Source organism: Molothrus aeneus, chromosome 17, assembly GCF_037042795.1.
Source record: "Molothrus aeneus isolate 106 chromosome 17, BPBGC_Maene_1.0, whole genome shotgun sequence".
NCBI classification, from domain to species: domain Eukaryota; kingdom Metazoa; phylum Chordata; class Aves; order Passeriformes; family Icteridae; genus Molothrus; species Molothrus aeneus.
In genome coordinates, this window is record NC_089662.1 from 8,643,116 (window position 1) to 8,659,590 (window position 16,475).

The following is a 16,475-nucleotide window of genomic DNA, read 5'->3' on the forward strand; positions in this document are numbered from 1 at the left end:
CAATAATTTAAAATATTGTAGAGCCTTGTGTGTGCTCTGATGATATTTTTAATGGGCACTGCTGAACGGTGGGTGAGGATCAGCAGCTTTTACAGGAAAAAGGAAATGGTAATAAACATTCCACATGTAGAGTTGAGGTGAACGCTGTTGTGTGCACGCTGAAAATCAGGGAATTAATATCATGCTCCTAAATGGTAAATGATAAATGATAAAATGGTGTTATCAGAGGGTTGTAGGGAGATGTGATTACCAAAACATAGAGTGCTGTGTTTGTTCCTTGGTGTGCTAAGCCCTTTGTCTTCACTTTTCAGAGGCCTCAGATGCACCTATTGTGATACAGCCAGCATCAGCCACAGAGACAACCCAGCTCACAGCTGACTCTCACCCCAGCTACCACACTGATGGATTTAATTAAGTTAAGGAAACACTGTCATTAGAATGGATAAAAAAACAAATACATGGCCAACTCAACACTAGAATCATGAACATTAGAAGTAGAGAATGGGGAGGGGGAATAATTCTGCCACAGTAAGAGGGCAGCTTTCCAACCTGCCGAAAATATTTTGTAATCCCTTCAGCCTTTTGTCACCTTTCAGTGTCGTATCTCGACGATACGTGAAGTGCTGTAGCATGCAGTATTTAAAGCAGTTTAGCTACGGTCTTATTTGTTTCCTTTCTTTTGTTTTTTTTTCTCCTGTTTTGTTTTGTTTTTTGTTTTTTTTATAGCATGTATGGAGTTATGTTAAATGTCTGTGGTGTAATGTATTGAGTTGTCACAATATCAGTGCGGTGGAGACATTCTGCATTTTAAGCAGCAGTACTGGCCTAAAAATGAGATTTAAAAAGTGTCACAGAAGCCACTGTTCTTCTGTACAGCTGAGCTGTTGAAGACCTTTAGAAGTTGAGGATTTTCATTTGAGTGCAACAAACCAATTCTTTCATTCCTCCTTCTATTCCTGCATTATTATCTAAGCAAGTTTACAAAGCCAAGAACCAAAAAATGCCAGTCCTGCAGAGCTGGAGTCCTCTCTAATGCTGGTTTTCAGCTTAAATAAATCTACCTTGAAAAATAAAAAGGGAGAGTTGCCAATCTTTGAACAGTAAATTGAACAGCTCATTGTGTATGAGGCGATCTCCAATGACAATGGAACCAAAACCAACTGGGAATGGGCTCCTGTGGTGGTGGCAGTGGGATTTTAACTCCAAGCACAATTCTGTTTTGATTTGAGTTCCGTTGTTTTCCTGTAATGCTAAAGACCAAATAGTGCAGCTTTGTTTCTGAATGCATGAGAATCTTAAAGTGAAACTGGTTGACTGGCTCTCACTGAGCAAATGGTAAAATGCAGACAGTAGGCAACAGCAGAAATGTTTAAAAACAATTGATGTTTAAAAATTTGTTCTAATAATTTGAGACTTTAATAGGCAAATGGGGTATTACATATCTTTTTTAAAAGCTTTTATAATACACTAACCCTTTAATTTAATGAACATCTTTGTGGAGTACTTAAATGGGTTTTAAAGAACAAACCACCATTCTTTGTGTTTATATTGTATAATTTGCACATTGTCTTGCATTTAGATTTGTTTACACCATTGTTTCTCTTTTCTTTGGAACAACTATGTGGAAACCACTGAAAGGTTTCCTGTACTATTTTGAAACCAAATCAAGTCCGAATTCTGTTCTAGAAACTGTGGTTTACTGAAGTTTAACTGTTAAAAAGGCATTTTAGGCAGCTGCTGAATTACTGGTGTATATTGTTGTCAATAGTCCTGTTTAGGTGATCCAGAGTCAGATCTAGAACAGCTCCAGAAAACCCACACTTGGCACTTTCAGTGGGTAATTACGGCCTCGTTAATTTGAATGGTTACGGTTTTATATCACAATGCCTCTACTGGCCCTTGTACCCCCATCCCCCTGATCTGTTTTCCCCTCTTTCTGTGGAGGGGCTGTTGGCACCTTCCCCCCGTGTCTGCTGCTCCCTCACCAGCTCCAGGTGGTGCTTTGAAGCAGGGTAAAGATCCCCTGGTCTGCACAAAGACTGCCAGGCAAGGACAGGGACCCAGAGAACTATTCTGAATATATTTTCCTGCTGTCTTTGCATGAGCAACATGAAATCTGCCATGAAACCATGTTAAACGTGCTGGCTAGGAGAACATGTTCTCCCCAAGGTCTCAGTGCTCAGTGAGGAGTGTTTGCACACCCAGACTTTGCTGTGGCTGTTGGTACAAGCACATATTTGCCTGCATGGGAGCTTGCTGCAGATCAGCATGATTTTAGTACCATATCCAGCCCCCAAAATTCCCCAAAAAATCTGTTCCTTTTAATTAATGGCTCAATTTCAGCAGCACACTCCTTAAGTCATTTCTTCTTTGCCCATAGTTCCTTACAGACCTGAAATGTGGTGGTTTAGTGCAAGATACTTTTATCTTTTCCTGACTTGGATGGTCTTGAGGACATTTGTGTATGATTTGGCTTGAGGTCCTTATTTAGTTAATGTCTTTCTTTGACCCCTTGGAACAAAAAGCCATTTTTAGGCTTGAACCCAATATAATTTTGTCTGTCCAGTAGATTTTGCCTGAAGCCTGTTCTTGGTGTAAAATTGCACTCTGGAATATGGTGGGGCATGTGCAGACTTTGTCCTCTCCACATTCACTGGTTAAAATTGCCTGTATCTGCAAATTGTGTTCTTAGTAAAAAAAAAAAAAAAAAAGGTATTGAGGTTTTTTGGCTTTGTAAATGAGTGTGGCTGATCAGGGCAAGTCAGTGAATGAGGGAGAGGCTCTTCCCTGGGAGCTGTTCCATTCCCTGTCCCTGTGTTCATCTCAGTGGATAATACAGAGATGGTGGTTGGGTGTTGCTCTGCTGCAGAGCAGCTTTGCCCCCAGTGCTGGGGGCTGGTTGTCACTGTTAATCTGGAATAATGCTCTTGTTTCTTACCCTCTCTGGGCTGTTTCCAGAGAAGTAGAGAGGCTGGTGGGAAGTTGTGGCTCCAGGGAGGTGTGTGACACACCTGGAGTCACTCTGCAGGCTCCTGATAAGGGAACTGAAGTGTGGGCAGCACATGAGGACCAGAGGCAGAACAGTTATCTGTGGGGAAAGATGACATCCAGGATAAGTTTGCAGTTTTAGATCTTTGCTTAGCAAGGGATGAGTTTGGAGAGAGACTGCTTTCCTCTTGGTTCTGTCTGTGGGTGGTGTGTGAATAGGAAATTACTCTGTTACATGCCAGAGTGATGTTAGATGCTCCAAGGGAAACCGTTCCGAGATCTCACTTACAGGGAATGATGGGAAAACATAATTCTAGAGGAATATTCATGTTTTTGGAAGCTCTTTCAAGTTTGCCCATGTTACTGCTTAATCTCTGAGTTTGGGATCGTTGTGTATTAGTGAAGTTCTTCTTGAACTATGTAAGGAAGTGATTTAAACATTCCTTCTTTGAAGCCAAAACCGTGTCATGGCACATAGGTACATTAATGCCCACTTTTCCCCTCTTGGAGGGAAGGTGCAAGGGTACCCTGGGCTCTAACACGAGTTGCACTTCATAATGGCCAAGTAGAATCCTAGTAAATGCAAAGTTGGGAATAATGGTTTAAATCTGGCAGAGAAGCTCAGGAATTCTGAGCTTGGTCAAGGGGAGTCGCAGCATCCCAGTGCTGCAGCCTGACCTGGCTTAGTGCAGAATGTTTCCCTCCAAAATCAAACCTTACCACTGTCCATCTCAGTCCAGTGTTTTGCCAGAATTAAAACTTGAGCTTGGATTTTATTTCTTTCTTTCTTTCTTTAAAGTTGTATCATTTGTACAAGTTGCCTGAGTCCTCCATTCCAGTTGTTCGGCCGCCTCCATCCAGCTCCTCCAAACTCTCCAGCACTGATTTCCTTAGCACTTGTAGCTAAGGGCGAATCCCAGCTGGAGAGTTTGGTGTTCAGGATACTGATTTATCCCTGTGTTGCACGGAGAGCCATTCCTAGCTTAGGTGAGATGGGAAAGCTGCTGCTGAGAGCACTCAGGTGCCAGCTGTCCATCCTGGCACATGGAGCTGCTGGAAAAGGAGGTGCTGGATCTGTCCTGCCCATCCTCCCTAGGGATGGAAACATCCTAAACGCACTGTACTGAAGGGGCATTGCACCCCTTAAATGCCAGTCTCATTTTGTTAGTGATATTTGTAGGAAATTCTTAAATATTTATCTGTATATAAATTTATGTAAGACCTCATGGCATCCCATAGGGTGTCGGTTTTTGCTGGTCCCATGCAGTGATGTTTTAGAGCCATGGTCCCTTTTTAGTCTTCTTTTTATATTTGTAGTCTTTTAAAACTGCTTTAGATATTAGCACTCCTAGTGTTATTAAAGTGGGATCCTCTTGGAGGTTTGGAGGGGCAGAACAGAGGAGGAGGGCTTGGGCATGGCACAGAAACACTCAGTCCTGCAGCAAGGCTGTGGTCGGGGGAGTGCAGCTCTCCAAACTCTTCCTGTCAGCCTGTAAACACCTCACACAGGTGTAACCAGGGCAGGAGCCTGACAGAAAAACTATTCTTGTCCCATCTGTGAGGCAGTTTAGTGGTGTGGGAGGGACACCTGTGCACTCTGAGGGGCTGCTCCAGAGCATTTGTACCACTCCTTGAGAGAGGCACCTGCTTCTCTCAACTACTTTGTGCCCTTCCTCTGGTGCCCTTTGATCTTTTTGCCAAGTTCTGGATAATATAGGAAATTTATGCTGCAGGTTTTTTGTACCCAGTGCACCTGTATCTTGGCATCATGTTTAACAGGTCACTCTGGCAGGGTGGTCTGGGCAGTTTGCAGTCCCCACCTCGTGTCAGTAATTCCAAATGGTGTTTAAATGCATTAATCTTGGAGCACTGAACCCCCAGTTATAGTTTATAGTGTCAGGTCGATATAAACTTCACATGCTTCAGCATCTGGTGCTGCTTCTCTGTATTCTTAGTGGAGATCATCTAGTTTGTAGTGTCTCATTGCACCAACAGCTGCTTAAAATCTCTCGAAAGAATCGTAGCCAGTAGCTCACCAGGTGGCAGGAAATTTGTCAGTGTTCAGCTCCTGCAAGATCCATGGTCCCCTCCACGAGCTGCCTTTGGAGGCTTTCTGGGACTGTCTGGGACTCAGCAAGACTGCAATTCCTGTGTTCTTCCAAGAAGACACTTCCTTTACGAGGAGAAACCGCGGGAGGGAAGCTGGCTGTCTGATGTTTGCACAAGCCAAATGCCAGAAATCTGGAAGATGAACTTTCATTATGCCAATGTTACATGCACAGTTCATTTTGGTGTTAAAAGGATAGATGCTGGGAATTTCTAGTGGTTATATATATATATGTATGTATATGTATAGAGGAAGCTCTTATATAAACTGGCTGTTCATTCCCGAGTGCCGTTGTCTTCTCTGCTCCCTCTCCCAGCCCTGTGGGTGTTCTCTTGCAGTCTGTGAGCGGTTGCTTGTCAAACCATTCCAAAAATTGAACAATCTACTTGAATTCCATGAGCTGCCCCTTGTCCCAGCTCCTCTGGATAGAACAGAGCTCTGCCTGCTCCAGCTTTCCTTAGGAGGAGAGAAGGGAGAGCTGGCAGAGGGCACAGAGGCAGCTCTGGAGTGACTGGAACTTCTGCAACTGGCACATGGGGTGTTTAGATGTGGTTAATGTGCTCATCACTGAAGCTGTGATAGAACACATGGATTTGGGGTTTTTCCCTAGTTTTCACCACATTGGACTCCCCAGAATGGGGCTGGGTGAGCTCACAGAGCAAGGTCCACCCTGTGCTGAGGGCGTGGGCTGCAGCATCACGTGTGTGTATGTATGTATATATGCACATATGTATATATTTATACAACAGGTGTGCACCTTGGGTTTTTCTTTGGTGGTAAAAACGTGAGATTTGGCTCCAAGTAGTGCCCTGAACTCAGCCAGACAGGGGGAAGGTGTGAGTTTTGTGTGGCCACAAATTTGTGCTTCTTTGCTCTCAGCTGCAGGAAAACCCAAACCCGACCTGTGGGGTTGAGGGACTGGTGAGGACATGGTGAAGGAGCCTGTTGTATAAATAAATGGGTCCTAGGAGCAGGAGAAGATGCTTCTCCTGCTCCCCACACCCTGCTCGGGGAGTTCCCACGTGAGCAGCATGGGGTTTGCACGGCCAGGTGCTGTCCCTCCTCTTGCAGGTGGGTTCCATAAGGACTTGGAGTTACTGAAATTCCTACTCCTGAAGCTGGCAGTGATCCATGTGAAGGCACAATGGTTGTGGCTGATGCACATGTGAGTCCCACCATGTCCCCTCTAGCCATGCTGGATAGAGTCACCATCGCCCCCCTCCTCCTCAGGCTGTTCCTGACACGCAGCACACCAGGGGTTCCTTCATGGCAGAAATGGGGGAATATTGGGGAGATTTTTACTGCTGGCACCACTGAAGTTCTGTTTGTGACCATCATGACTGATGAACTCCAGGTTTGCCAATTCCAAACGTGCTGTTTCCATGCTGGATGCTGAGCTGATCGCTGTCATTCCTTCCTCCCTCTCATCCCACCGTTGCCTGCCTTGCTGGGGTGGGGTGTGGATGGGTTGGTTGGTGTCACTGCTGACATCCCAGGCGGTTTATGTTCATTTTGCATGTGAGCAAGGCCCTGAACTGTGTAATTCCTCATGGGGTTTGGTTTCCTGGCCCCTTTATGGAGCCAGAGGGAGCTGAGGATGCCGGGAGAGACTCGCCTGCATTTGCACTGCACTTCAACTCAGGCGGGGGTGGGGGATAGAGGGAGCCCATCTTTAAAAAAAGAAAAAAAATAGTAAAAAAAACCCCAAACCAAACCCACCACAATCGAAGTATAAATGCATCTGAGAAGCAATTATAATATAGACATATATCTATTTTGTTATGTTACTAAAGGACCATACTTTGAGTTGTCTGTAAGTAGACGTGGCTGTCTGAACTTCGTGGATTGTAACACTCGATACTACTGAGCTCCTGTACATACCCGCGGCGACGGCAGAAGGAATTATTTTCTGTTTTAGCATGGTAATTTGTGTCTTGTATGTCCGAATATAAACTAAAATAAAGATTGCTAAGTTATCGGAAACCACTGTTGTAAAATAAATGTTTTCAATGCAGAAATGCCCATCCGATGTTTCTTTGTTTATTTGCGCAAGAGGGAGGGGCTGTGGGACAGGGTGGGGCTGGCTGGGAAGTGGGAGGTGGGAGAGGTCACCCATCCCTGGGATGGGCACTGGGTGCAGGGTCTCTGGGGCAGGAACTGTAGCCACTCCCCTGTACCCCTCCTGTACCCACCGTGGGGTCTGGGCTGGTTTGGAGCCTGGAAGTCCAAAGATCTTCATTTATGTGATGCTGGACCCTGGCAGGTATTTGGGGTACAAATGCAGGTTAGAGTTGTTGGTGGGGTGGGAATTGTATGCAGGGCTGAGGGAGGCAACAGGAGCTGTCCCTGCAGTAAAAACAGCCTTTTCTGGAGAAACTCAGGTTATTGACACTGGGTTTGCTCCTGCTGTTGCTGATGGAGAGAACCAAGATGAGTGGAAGATGTGCTGAAGGAGCTACAAGACTGATCCAAGCCAAGGTGGGGACCAAGGCAGCACAAATCTGTCTTGCTCCCAAGCCTGTGGTGACTGTGGGGCTGTCCCTGCTGCAGGTGCCACCAGCGGCTGTTCTGACCCTGGGATTGTTCATTTTGGAAAGGTTCTGCATTTGATGGAGGCGAGCATAAAATTGGGGTTTAATTTGAGGTTGTCAGGTTGGACAGGGCTTTAAGTAGCCTGACCTAGAGGGAGGTGTCCCTGCCCATGGCTCATGTTGCCCTGGCAACACCAAAAGCTGCTGGGACCGAGCAGCCCCTCAGGAGAGGCAGGAATGGAGTGCAGGGTCAGGCCAGGTTGGGTTCAAAGCTGAGACCAAGCTGCTCAACTCAGGCACATGCTCCTCACCACTTCCCTGCACTCCTGTCTTATCACAGTCTGATCTTTACCGTGATTTCTGTCCCAACCCCACAAGTCTCTGCTCCCTCACTGTCCCCTCTGATGTCCCCAGGGTGCCAGAGGTCCTGTCCAGCCCTGTGCCCACCCCAGTCAATCACCCAAGCCTGGGATGGCCAAGCTGGCCTGGGGGAAGGATATTGACCCCTTCCCTGGTCTGCAGAGTGAAGGGCCCTGGGACAATTTTCCTCCTTCCACCACGACTGTCAGTGCCTGGGAGCCTTCCCAAACCCAGCTCAGCCCCGTCAAGCCTGGCAGTGGACTGTGCACAGCCTGGGGTGGGAATGGCTGCTCCAAGCTTGGGGCTGTGATTGCAGGAGTGGGACTGAGCTGACGGGGGGCTCCATGCCCCAGAGAGGACACAGCTTGGAAGGGAGGGGGCCTCTGGGGGGGCTGCAATGCCCTTGCTGCCAATATCTTACACAGATGCTCACCTTTCTCCACGAACCGCCAAGATCAAGCGTCACTAAACCTTGTCCCAAATCCCCAGCTGTGACACAAAAAGGTGCAGACTTGCTGTGAAGTTGGGAAGCAGCAGCTTTTGGAGCCATTCGCAGGGGCACTGGAGAAGCCCTGGCTGGGTCTCAGGGTGCAGCTTCCAGCCGGGGTTGCACTACCTGCATCATTCAGAGCTCTTTATGGAGATATTTTTTCTCACCCAAGGAAGCATCTGGGATTGCTCTGGTGTTTTTGGGGAGACCTGGATCAGGTCCACAGGTTTATGACAGCAGGAAAGCATAAGAGCACAGCAGCAGGGCAGGTACGACTGTGACTTTAATGCACAACAGTGACACGCGGGACGCAGTGACAGCAGCACTGCCAGGCAAGGCGGGGACTCCCGGGGCACGGCTGCAGCCCACAGCATCCCCCCAATTCTCCGCTCCGCTGTGGTGTCTTGTTACGGGGTCGGTCTCCTTCATTCCCCCACCTCCAGCGACCCTCCCTCATTTCCCTATACTCTGCAGCAAGAGCTTATTGCTGAGCGCCTTCTGGGCCAGTCTCTCCTCCCGGGACATTTCCAGGAACTCGCGCAGGAGGTGGAAGGTGAGATCCAGCGAGTTGGGTTTTCCGTCTCGCCTCTTGCCGGTTTGCAGCGCCCGCCGGGCTCGGGGGGCCGGGGCGAGCTCTGCCCCGTGGAACAGGCACAGTCTGTGGGGCAGGGCATCGGTGGCGGGGGCCGGGGCTCTCGGGGCTCCCATCCAGGGCTCCCAGGTGAGCTGGGGGGCCAGGGTCAGCCTGCGGGACGGACCCCGGGGCCACTGCAGCGGGGAGCAGGTCTCCGAGGGCAGGAAGAGCAGGACGAGGACGGAGGCAGCTGAAATCATCCTGACCCGCATCGCAGCCACTCCGGGGCCAGAAGCCTGCAAGAGCAGCCCCCCCCCACCCCGGACCCCCACATCCCCCCCGCTGCGGTCAGGGGTCACTCGAGGGGCTTCACCCCGTTGGGGACCCCCTCCCCAGGGATGAAATCCCCTAGGGATGAAACCCCCCGGGACGGTATCCCTACCCCCGCCGATGGGAATCCCACCCCTCGTCCCTGGGACAGGACCTTTCTGGGGACGGGACCCTCCGTGGGCTGGGATCCCCCCCTACCCCTGGATGGGGCTCCCCCTGAGCATGAGACACCCTCGGCAGCCGGGACGGGATCCTCCAGGACCTGGGACCCCCACGAGGGGACACCCCTGCACCCCGGGACAGGACCCTCCCTCCTCCCCCCGGGACCAGGCGCCCCCAAGCTCGGGATCCCCCTCCTTGTGCCGGGGGTGGCGGTGGCCGTCCCGGTCCCCGTGCGCGTCTCACCGCTCTCGGGCGCTCCGCCGGCTCCGCGCCTCCCGCAGGACGCGCGCTCCGGCCCCGCGCTTTATACGGGCGGGGGAGCCACGTGATGGGAGCGGGGCCGAGATCTGTCCGCGGTTCTGAACGGGGGGAGAGCGGGGGGACACGGGCCGGGAGGGGACGGGCTGGGGGGACAGGCTGGGGGGGACGTGGGAGGGGGAGAGTCTGTCAGGGGGAGAGCCTGTCAGGGGGAGAGCCTGTCAGGGGGAGAGCCTGTCAGGGGGAGAGCCTGGCAGGGGCGGTTCATGGGCATGTGGGTCCGGGTGGTACGTGGGGCGAGGCCGGGGGAGTGTTTTGGGGGCTGTGGGGGTGTGGGGCGTGCGGGGCTGTGTGTGCAAGCGGGCACAGATGTGTTCAGGGGCGTTTTCGGTGTGTTGGAGAGGTGAGGGGGAGCTGAGGGTGTGGGAGGGGTGTGAGGTGAGTGTGAGTTCATGAGTGTGCACCACAGACCCTCTGTGTGTGACGGGGAGCCTGGGGCTGCAGCAGGACCCGCCAGCCAAGCCCCGCACTCCCCCATTGCTCCGGGTGCTGCTCCTGGGCACCGCATGGAGCCCCCGCTTCTCTCGGGGCCAGATGTGCCCATGGCAGAGGGGCACACCGGGCACACACCTGTGTGCGGGCTTGGCCCCGAGCTCTGCAGCGTTTCACGTCGCAGGGAAAGTTTTCCCGATGGCTCCTTGGGCGGTTGTTTGGTGAAGGCAGCCCCGGCTCCTCCCAGGGATCCCTCTGCTGCTATCACACAGATGAAAACTTCACTGCAGAAGCAAAATGCACTTCTGGAGCACAATTTGACACAGCACAAAGATATGTTCTTCTCCCGGCCTGATCCTAGCACAGACACACACCTGGGGGTGCATCCTGGGATCCATGGGAGCCATGGGAGGGATTCATTTGCCTTTCCCTGCCTCCCTGCCGGAGTCTCCATTGCCTGCCCCTCAGAGCTCAGCAATTGCTTCCTTCACCTTGCAGAAGCACTGCTGTCTCTAAAATTAAAATTCCCTCCTGAGGAACAAACTTAAGAGAAGGGGAAAAAGCAAACCAGCCCACATTATGTAGAACTTGGATGAATGGCAAGAACCCCTCCCATCCTCCTCCGTGGCAAGAACCACATGGAAAACAAGGGCTCTGCAGAGTTCTGAGGGTCACAGCAAAGGGCTCAAAAGGTTTGTGGAGGTGGTAGGCCAGGGGGGCCCTCACCAACCCCAGCTGCAGAATAACTCCCAGCAGCAGCAGAGCAAGAACTGGGTGGGCAGGAAGGGGGAGCAGCTGCCTCCTGCTGGCTTTGTGAGCTTTTAAAGTCTTTTTCTTCGCTGAATCATCGAGATCCTCTCTCATTTCCAGTGCTTCCCCTGAGGCTGCTTTTCTCCCTGTGCCCCATGCCTGACCCCGTGTTGTCCCCTATCCTGTTACCAGTGCTGGGCCTGGCCCTGCTGCATTGCCAGGAATGCTGCCTGCAGCTCCCAGGGCATCCCCACACCTGCTGGGGGCTCAGGGCAATGAGACCCCAAAATCCCATGAGGAGATGAAAGCAGCTCCAGCAGAGACTGGATGCCAGCATGGGGAATGGAGTTGCCTCCCCTGTGCTGCCTGGCTGCTCATGGGGGCTCCCAGCATGATTTTAAATCTTCTTGAAGTTGTGCTAGGACTTGGCGGGTCCAGGGGGTCCAGCTCAGCAATTTTGTCTCCTCCCCTGCATGTGGGGTTGGGCTGTCTCTGAAAAATTCTTCCTAGCCCATCTCCTGGGCTGCCCTGCGGAAGCAGTGCTTGGAGGGGCCAGGGGCTGCAGTAGGGGGAGATGCAGCAGGAGGGGCTGTGCCCAGAGCATCACTCAGGAGGCTTTGGGGGCCACCTTGTCTCAGAAGAGTGAGCCCGTGGCTCTGGGCAGAGATTTCCGCTCCTGCACCGCCACAGGCACGGCCAGGAGCAGGCGCAGAGAGAGGCAGCTCAGCCCAGCCCCTGCCCCCGTGGCCTGCTCTGTGGCTGGTCATGTTTTACACCATTTGCCTTTAGCATTAGTCATTGAATTGTAGCAAAGACAACGATTCTGACAAGTGTATCTTGGACTTGTGTTTTATTTAGGAAGTTCAACTTGAAAAATTAAAAATACTCTTTTTTTCTCTGCTCCCTTCATAAATTACTGACAAATCCAGCGCTGATGGGCCCTGTGCACTGCCTGGGGATTCATTATCGTCACTTTTAGGGCTGTCACTCTCTCCTCCTCTAGTCAGGAATGTGAGGAGCGAAGTGTTAATGATGCTTTCAGGGATGCCAAACCTACCCCTGGGCTGCGCTGGCTGCACACAGAGGCACAGATCCGGGAGGGAGTCGGAGAGGTTCCTAATTAGGTGCTTTTGATGCTCGGAGCCTCCTGTCACATGAGCAGCAGCTCACACGCGGCAGCGGCTGCATCGCCGGCCCTGGCAGCTCCAGCACTGAGGTGTGGCCGAGCTTCCAGCAGCTTCTCCTGAGGGACAGGTGGGATTTGCCAGCCACTTTCCTCCCTTTGCTCCTTGGGGGCTCACACCCACTTTGGTCCTTGCCCAGCCTCACAAACAGCCGTGCCAGGGTGCAGACGAAGCTCTGGTGTCTCCCTGCTGTGTTTCTCCATGAGCTGGGTGGAGGTGGCAGCCGTGGGGCTGGTGGGGGTCAGTGCTGCCCGTCCTGCTCTGGAGAAGGCATCTCATGGGCTGACGAACCTGAGATTGACCCTGATGTTTCACCATTCTCAGGTTAGACAGTCCTCGAGGTGCCCCTCGCTGGGGCAGCTGCCGAACCCCCTGCCTTGTGCCTTGTGCCTTGTGCCTCACACCGTGTGCTTGCCCAGGTCTCCCAACCTCTGAAGAATTTGGAGACAACAAAGAAGCAGCCCCTTGGCTCTGTTTTTATGGTGGGGTTGCCTGTGGGACCCACCCAAACATCCTCACATTGCCCTGCATGCTCCCAGGGAATCAAGGAATCTCAGAACCATTTGGGCCCTCTGAGATCACCAAGACAAACCATTCCCTCAGCATGGCCAAAAACATCACTGAACCATGTCCCCAAAGGCCACAGCCACACTTTTAAATCCCTTCAGAGATGGTGACCCCACTACTGTCCTGTGCAGCCTGATCCAGTGCTGGACAACTGTTTTGGCGAAGAAGTTTTCCCTAATATCCAACGCAAACCCTTCCCAGGTGCAATTGGAGGTTGTTTCCTCTCATCCTGTCACTTGTTACTTGGAGAAGGGACCACCCCACCTGACTACAGCCTCCTTTCAGGGAGTTGAAGGAAAAATGAATATTAAAAACCTATTAAAAGCTTATCAATCTAAATGAATGAACTTAGTATGAAACTGAAAGGAAGTGTTTTCCCACTGACAAGCTCCGTGCAAGAAGTGAGCGAGCCTGGAAAGCTGTCACAAAAATCACAGTGAAAGGAATCTGTAACCTGTTTTCAGCTCCTTTCTGGATTTCTTTGGGTCCAAACAACCTCCCACTTCTGTGGTGGGGACTGAGCCAGATGCAGCTCTGAGTACTCCACACACAGCCAAGACTATTCAATAGAGGGACTCTGGATTTCCTTCAGAGAAAAGGAAGAAAAATCTTTCTGACAGGAGCAAGGGAACTGCAGAACCGCTGCCCAGCTTTACCTTCTCTGATACCTCCATTGGAAATCTGAGCAGCTTTGGGGGATTTTAAAGTTTGTCCTGTGTGCTTGCAAAGATGAAAAAGAAGAGGTAAAAGCCAATTAGAATTAGTTTTTTCCAAGGAAGGTGAAGTTTTAGTAAGTTTTGTACAGAGAATAAAGTATGGCAGAATCCTCTCAATTGGCCCCAAGAAAAGTGGAAAATACTTCCAAAAATAGTCAGGAATCATTTGCAGAAGGAATAAAAAGAGGGTGCAGGGCACTGCCTGCCTTACCTGTGAACCCAGGACGAGGTCCCCTGCACTGCTGGCAGCCCTGGCCCCTCTGGCCTGCTCTCCTCCCCCTGCCACCCCCGTGCTGTCTTTTATAGCCTTTCTTGTCCCCCAGCTGAGCTGAGCTGGGCCACAGCGAGCTGCCACGCTCTCTGCTGGCTTCCTGTTTGCTCATCGAGCGCCTGCGGTAAAATTTCCATTACACGCTGGACAGGCAGGGTGGCAGAGAGCAGTGAGGCAAGAAATGGAACCCCAACACGTATCTGTGTTTCAGTGGTTCCCTCAACTCTTTTGAAAATGAGAAAGTTCTGTTAGATGGAGGCAGAGGTGAAAAGGGGTGTCCTGGCTCAGTGGGAACTGAAAGCCATCCTGCAGTCTCGGTCCAGCTGCTCTGGGTTCCCCCTCCCTGCCCCCAAGGGGATAGAGAAGTTCTGCTCCTCAGTTCAGCAAGAAGATCCGCCTTCCCATCCTCCACCCCAAAAAAGTGCTTCCCAAATGCTGCCTCACTGAATGGAGCCACAAGACAAAGCTCTGTCCTGCTCTGACCAGAGGTTGTGGGACTCTCTGTGTCCCCCTTCACTCTGTCTCAGCCAGCAGATCCTCCAGCGATGCATAACCCAAGAGGAAAGATCTGGATGAGACAATTAATTTAAATCTTTCATTTATCCCCAGTGTGCAGAAGAACCATTTTGGCTGTAAAATAGAGGAGGCCAAAGGGAAAAGAAGAAAACTGCCTGCCATGAAAATATGGAACCTGTCAAAGGATCCACGCCCATCTGGAACAGTGTCTCTTGGTCTGGAGGGGAAAGACTCCATGGCTGGAATGAGATGAGCTTTAACGTCCCTTCCAGCTCCTTGTGGGAGTCTATAATTCAACAAACATAAACTGAAAATTCACTGCAATCAGCAGGGACATCTTCCACTATCCCAGGTTGCTCCAAGCCCCACCCAACCTGGCCGTGAACACTTCCAGTTATGGGGCAGCCACAGCTTCTCTGGGCAGCCTGTGCCAGGGCCTTGCCACTGTGACAAGGAAGAATTTCTTCCCAATGTCCAATCGAACCCTGCCCTCTGTCAGTTTGGAGCCATTCTCACTTGGTCCTGTCGTCTCATGCCCTTGTTCAAAGGCACTGAGGTCAAATGAAGACTTTTAAATATCTTTGATGTTTCTGGATGTCTCTGTGAGTGAGTTTGGCCAAGGATCACTCTAAGCAGCAGATGGCTTAGATGAGTTTGATTTAAGGTGCTGCTGAAAAAGTTTCCAGTGGCACCAGGCAGACACTTTCATGTGTGGCCCGTCGGATATATCGGCTGATCTCTGTGCACAACACTGCTCGTTCAACAGCTTCAAAATGCCCCATTTTTTACCACTGTTTCAATATCGACTTCTGAAAACCGCCTCTGCTAACAGAGCAGGGTGTTTGATGCCAGCCCTGACAAATCTCCTCGTTTATAATACACAGAAATTCAGCATTTTTTTAACAATTGGCAAAGACTGTGCCCTACAGAGCCATGGGCTGGTCATGCCAGCTCTTGAAGGTCCGGAGAGCTTCACTGCTCACCCAGACCAGGTCTGGGAGGTGACCTTCACGGCACAGCCCACTCCTGCAATGAATTGCCAAGTTCTCAGATGAATACTGGGACCGGCACACAGGTTTCAGCCCACAAGATCTGTGTCTTTCTGTACAAATAGGAATCAAGCAGGTAACGAGCTCAAAAGGAAATTGAATTTTTCTTCTGACCCATTGTTCCCCTGGCTCCTTTCCAGCCCCGAGAAGCCCACAAGGGTGGCAGCCTCCAGCACTGGAGCTTCGCATGCCATTACCTCAGGCAAGGAGAGATTTAATCTATTTCAGAGAAAACTGAGCCCATCTGCTGCAGAAAGAGAAAACACAACCCGAAAGTCCTCGTCTCAGGTGTTCCTGCTCGAAATGACTGTGGTTGCTCTTTGATGGTCAAGCAGACATTGTTCTCCTTTTTTCTGTTGGCTTTTTTTTTCCTGTTGGCTTTTTTTTTCTGTTGGCTTTTTTTTTTTAACCGCTCGGATCTATTTTTAGCCATGAGGGGATGGTGCTCAGGAGGCTCTGCCATGGGTCACCTCAGTGTGGGTTTGGGTCACTCTGCATGCCAGGCAGGAAATGAAGCACAGCCGCTCCTGGTGGCCCTGCCATGGGCAGTGGGACCCTGAAGATGGGGGGGGCTGCAGGTGCTGCTAAGAGCAGGGATCCCACACTGGGGGTTTGGGATTGTGATGATAGCAGGTGGATGAAGTGGGGCTCCTGCCATGGGAGGTGGAACCCAGCGATAGCAGGGTGCTGCAGCTGAGCCCATGGGCACCTCGTGATAGCAATAAATCTAATACTTTTTTTTTTTTGGTCTGATTTAATGAGACACCTGGAACTGTGGTTTGCAATGAGAAAAAAGGCTATTTTTTTCTTTTTCTTTTTCCAGTGTCTCCATGTTATGGAGGAGGCATTAGGGAATGTCACCATGTGCCACACGGTCCTGGCTGGGCTGTCCAACAGCAGGTGGGAGCTGGAGCGGTGCCCGTCCCAGTCAGGGTCTGTGCAGTGCTGGGCTCAGCCATGCTCAAAACTCCCCACTTTTGCCCTTTTTTCAGCTCGAAAACATGGTGCGGCCCTGGCGGGGAGGTTTGCGCTGGTGCAGACACCTGCTGCATCCACCACGCTGCTGTGATGAAGCCTCATGGCTGGGGCTGCTCAGAAAGCCTTAGACCAATAGTTTGGCGAGAACAGAG

The 16,475-nt window shown here is 51.0% G+C and overlaps 2 protein-coding genes across 3 annotated transcripts in view; one reads left to right on the plus strand and one right to left on the minus strand.

The window, feature by feature from the left end:
• Window positions 1-7,117, plus strand: part of DNAJC5 (DnaJ heat shock protein family (Hsp40) member C5) — a 30,670-nt gene extending 23,553 nt beyond the window's left edge. For both annotated transcript variants that reach the window (XM_066561892.1, XM_066561889.1), the window contains exon 6: window positions 312-7,117. In XM_066561892.1, the coding sequence (XP_066417989.1) occupies window positions 312-415 (104 nt within the window). In that variant the 3' untranslated portion in view covers window positions 416-7,117. The remainder of the gene's footprint in view (window positions 1-311) is intronic.
• A 1,624-nt stretch (window positions 7,118-8,741) lies between these two features.
• Window positions 8,742-9,807, minus strand: LOC136564006 (corticoliberin-like). Its single transcript, XM_066561735.1, has 2 exons — window positions 9,786-9,807; window positions 8,742-9,346 (listed from the first exon to the last, which is right to left on the minus strand). The coding sequence occupies exon 2, from the start codon at window positions 9,320-9,322 to the stop codon at window positions 8,930-8,932; it is 393 nt and encodes a 130-aa protein (XP_066417832.1). The 5' UTR covers window positions 9,323-9,346; window positions 9,786-9,807; the 3' UTR covers window positions 8,742-8,929.
• Window positions 9,808-16,475: the final 6,668 nt, after the last annotated feature.

What these genes read in the sequence shown, in the direction of transcription:
- LOC136564006 (XM_066561735.1), bottom strand. Translation starts at nt 9,322, where the DNA reads ATGCGGGTCAGGATGATTTCAGCTGCCTCCGTCCTCGTCCTGCTCTTC.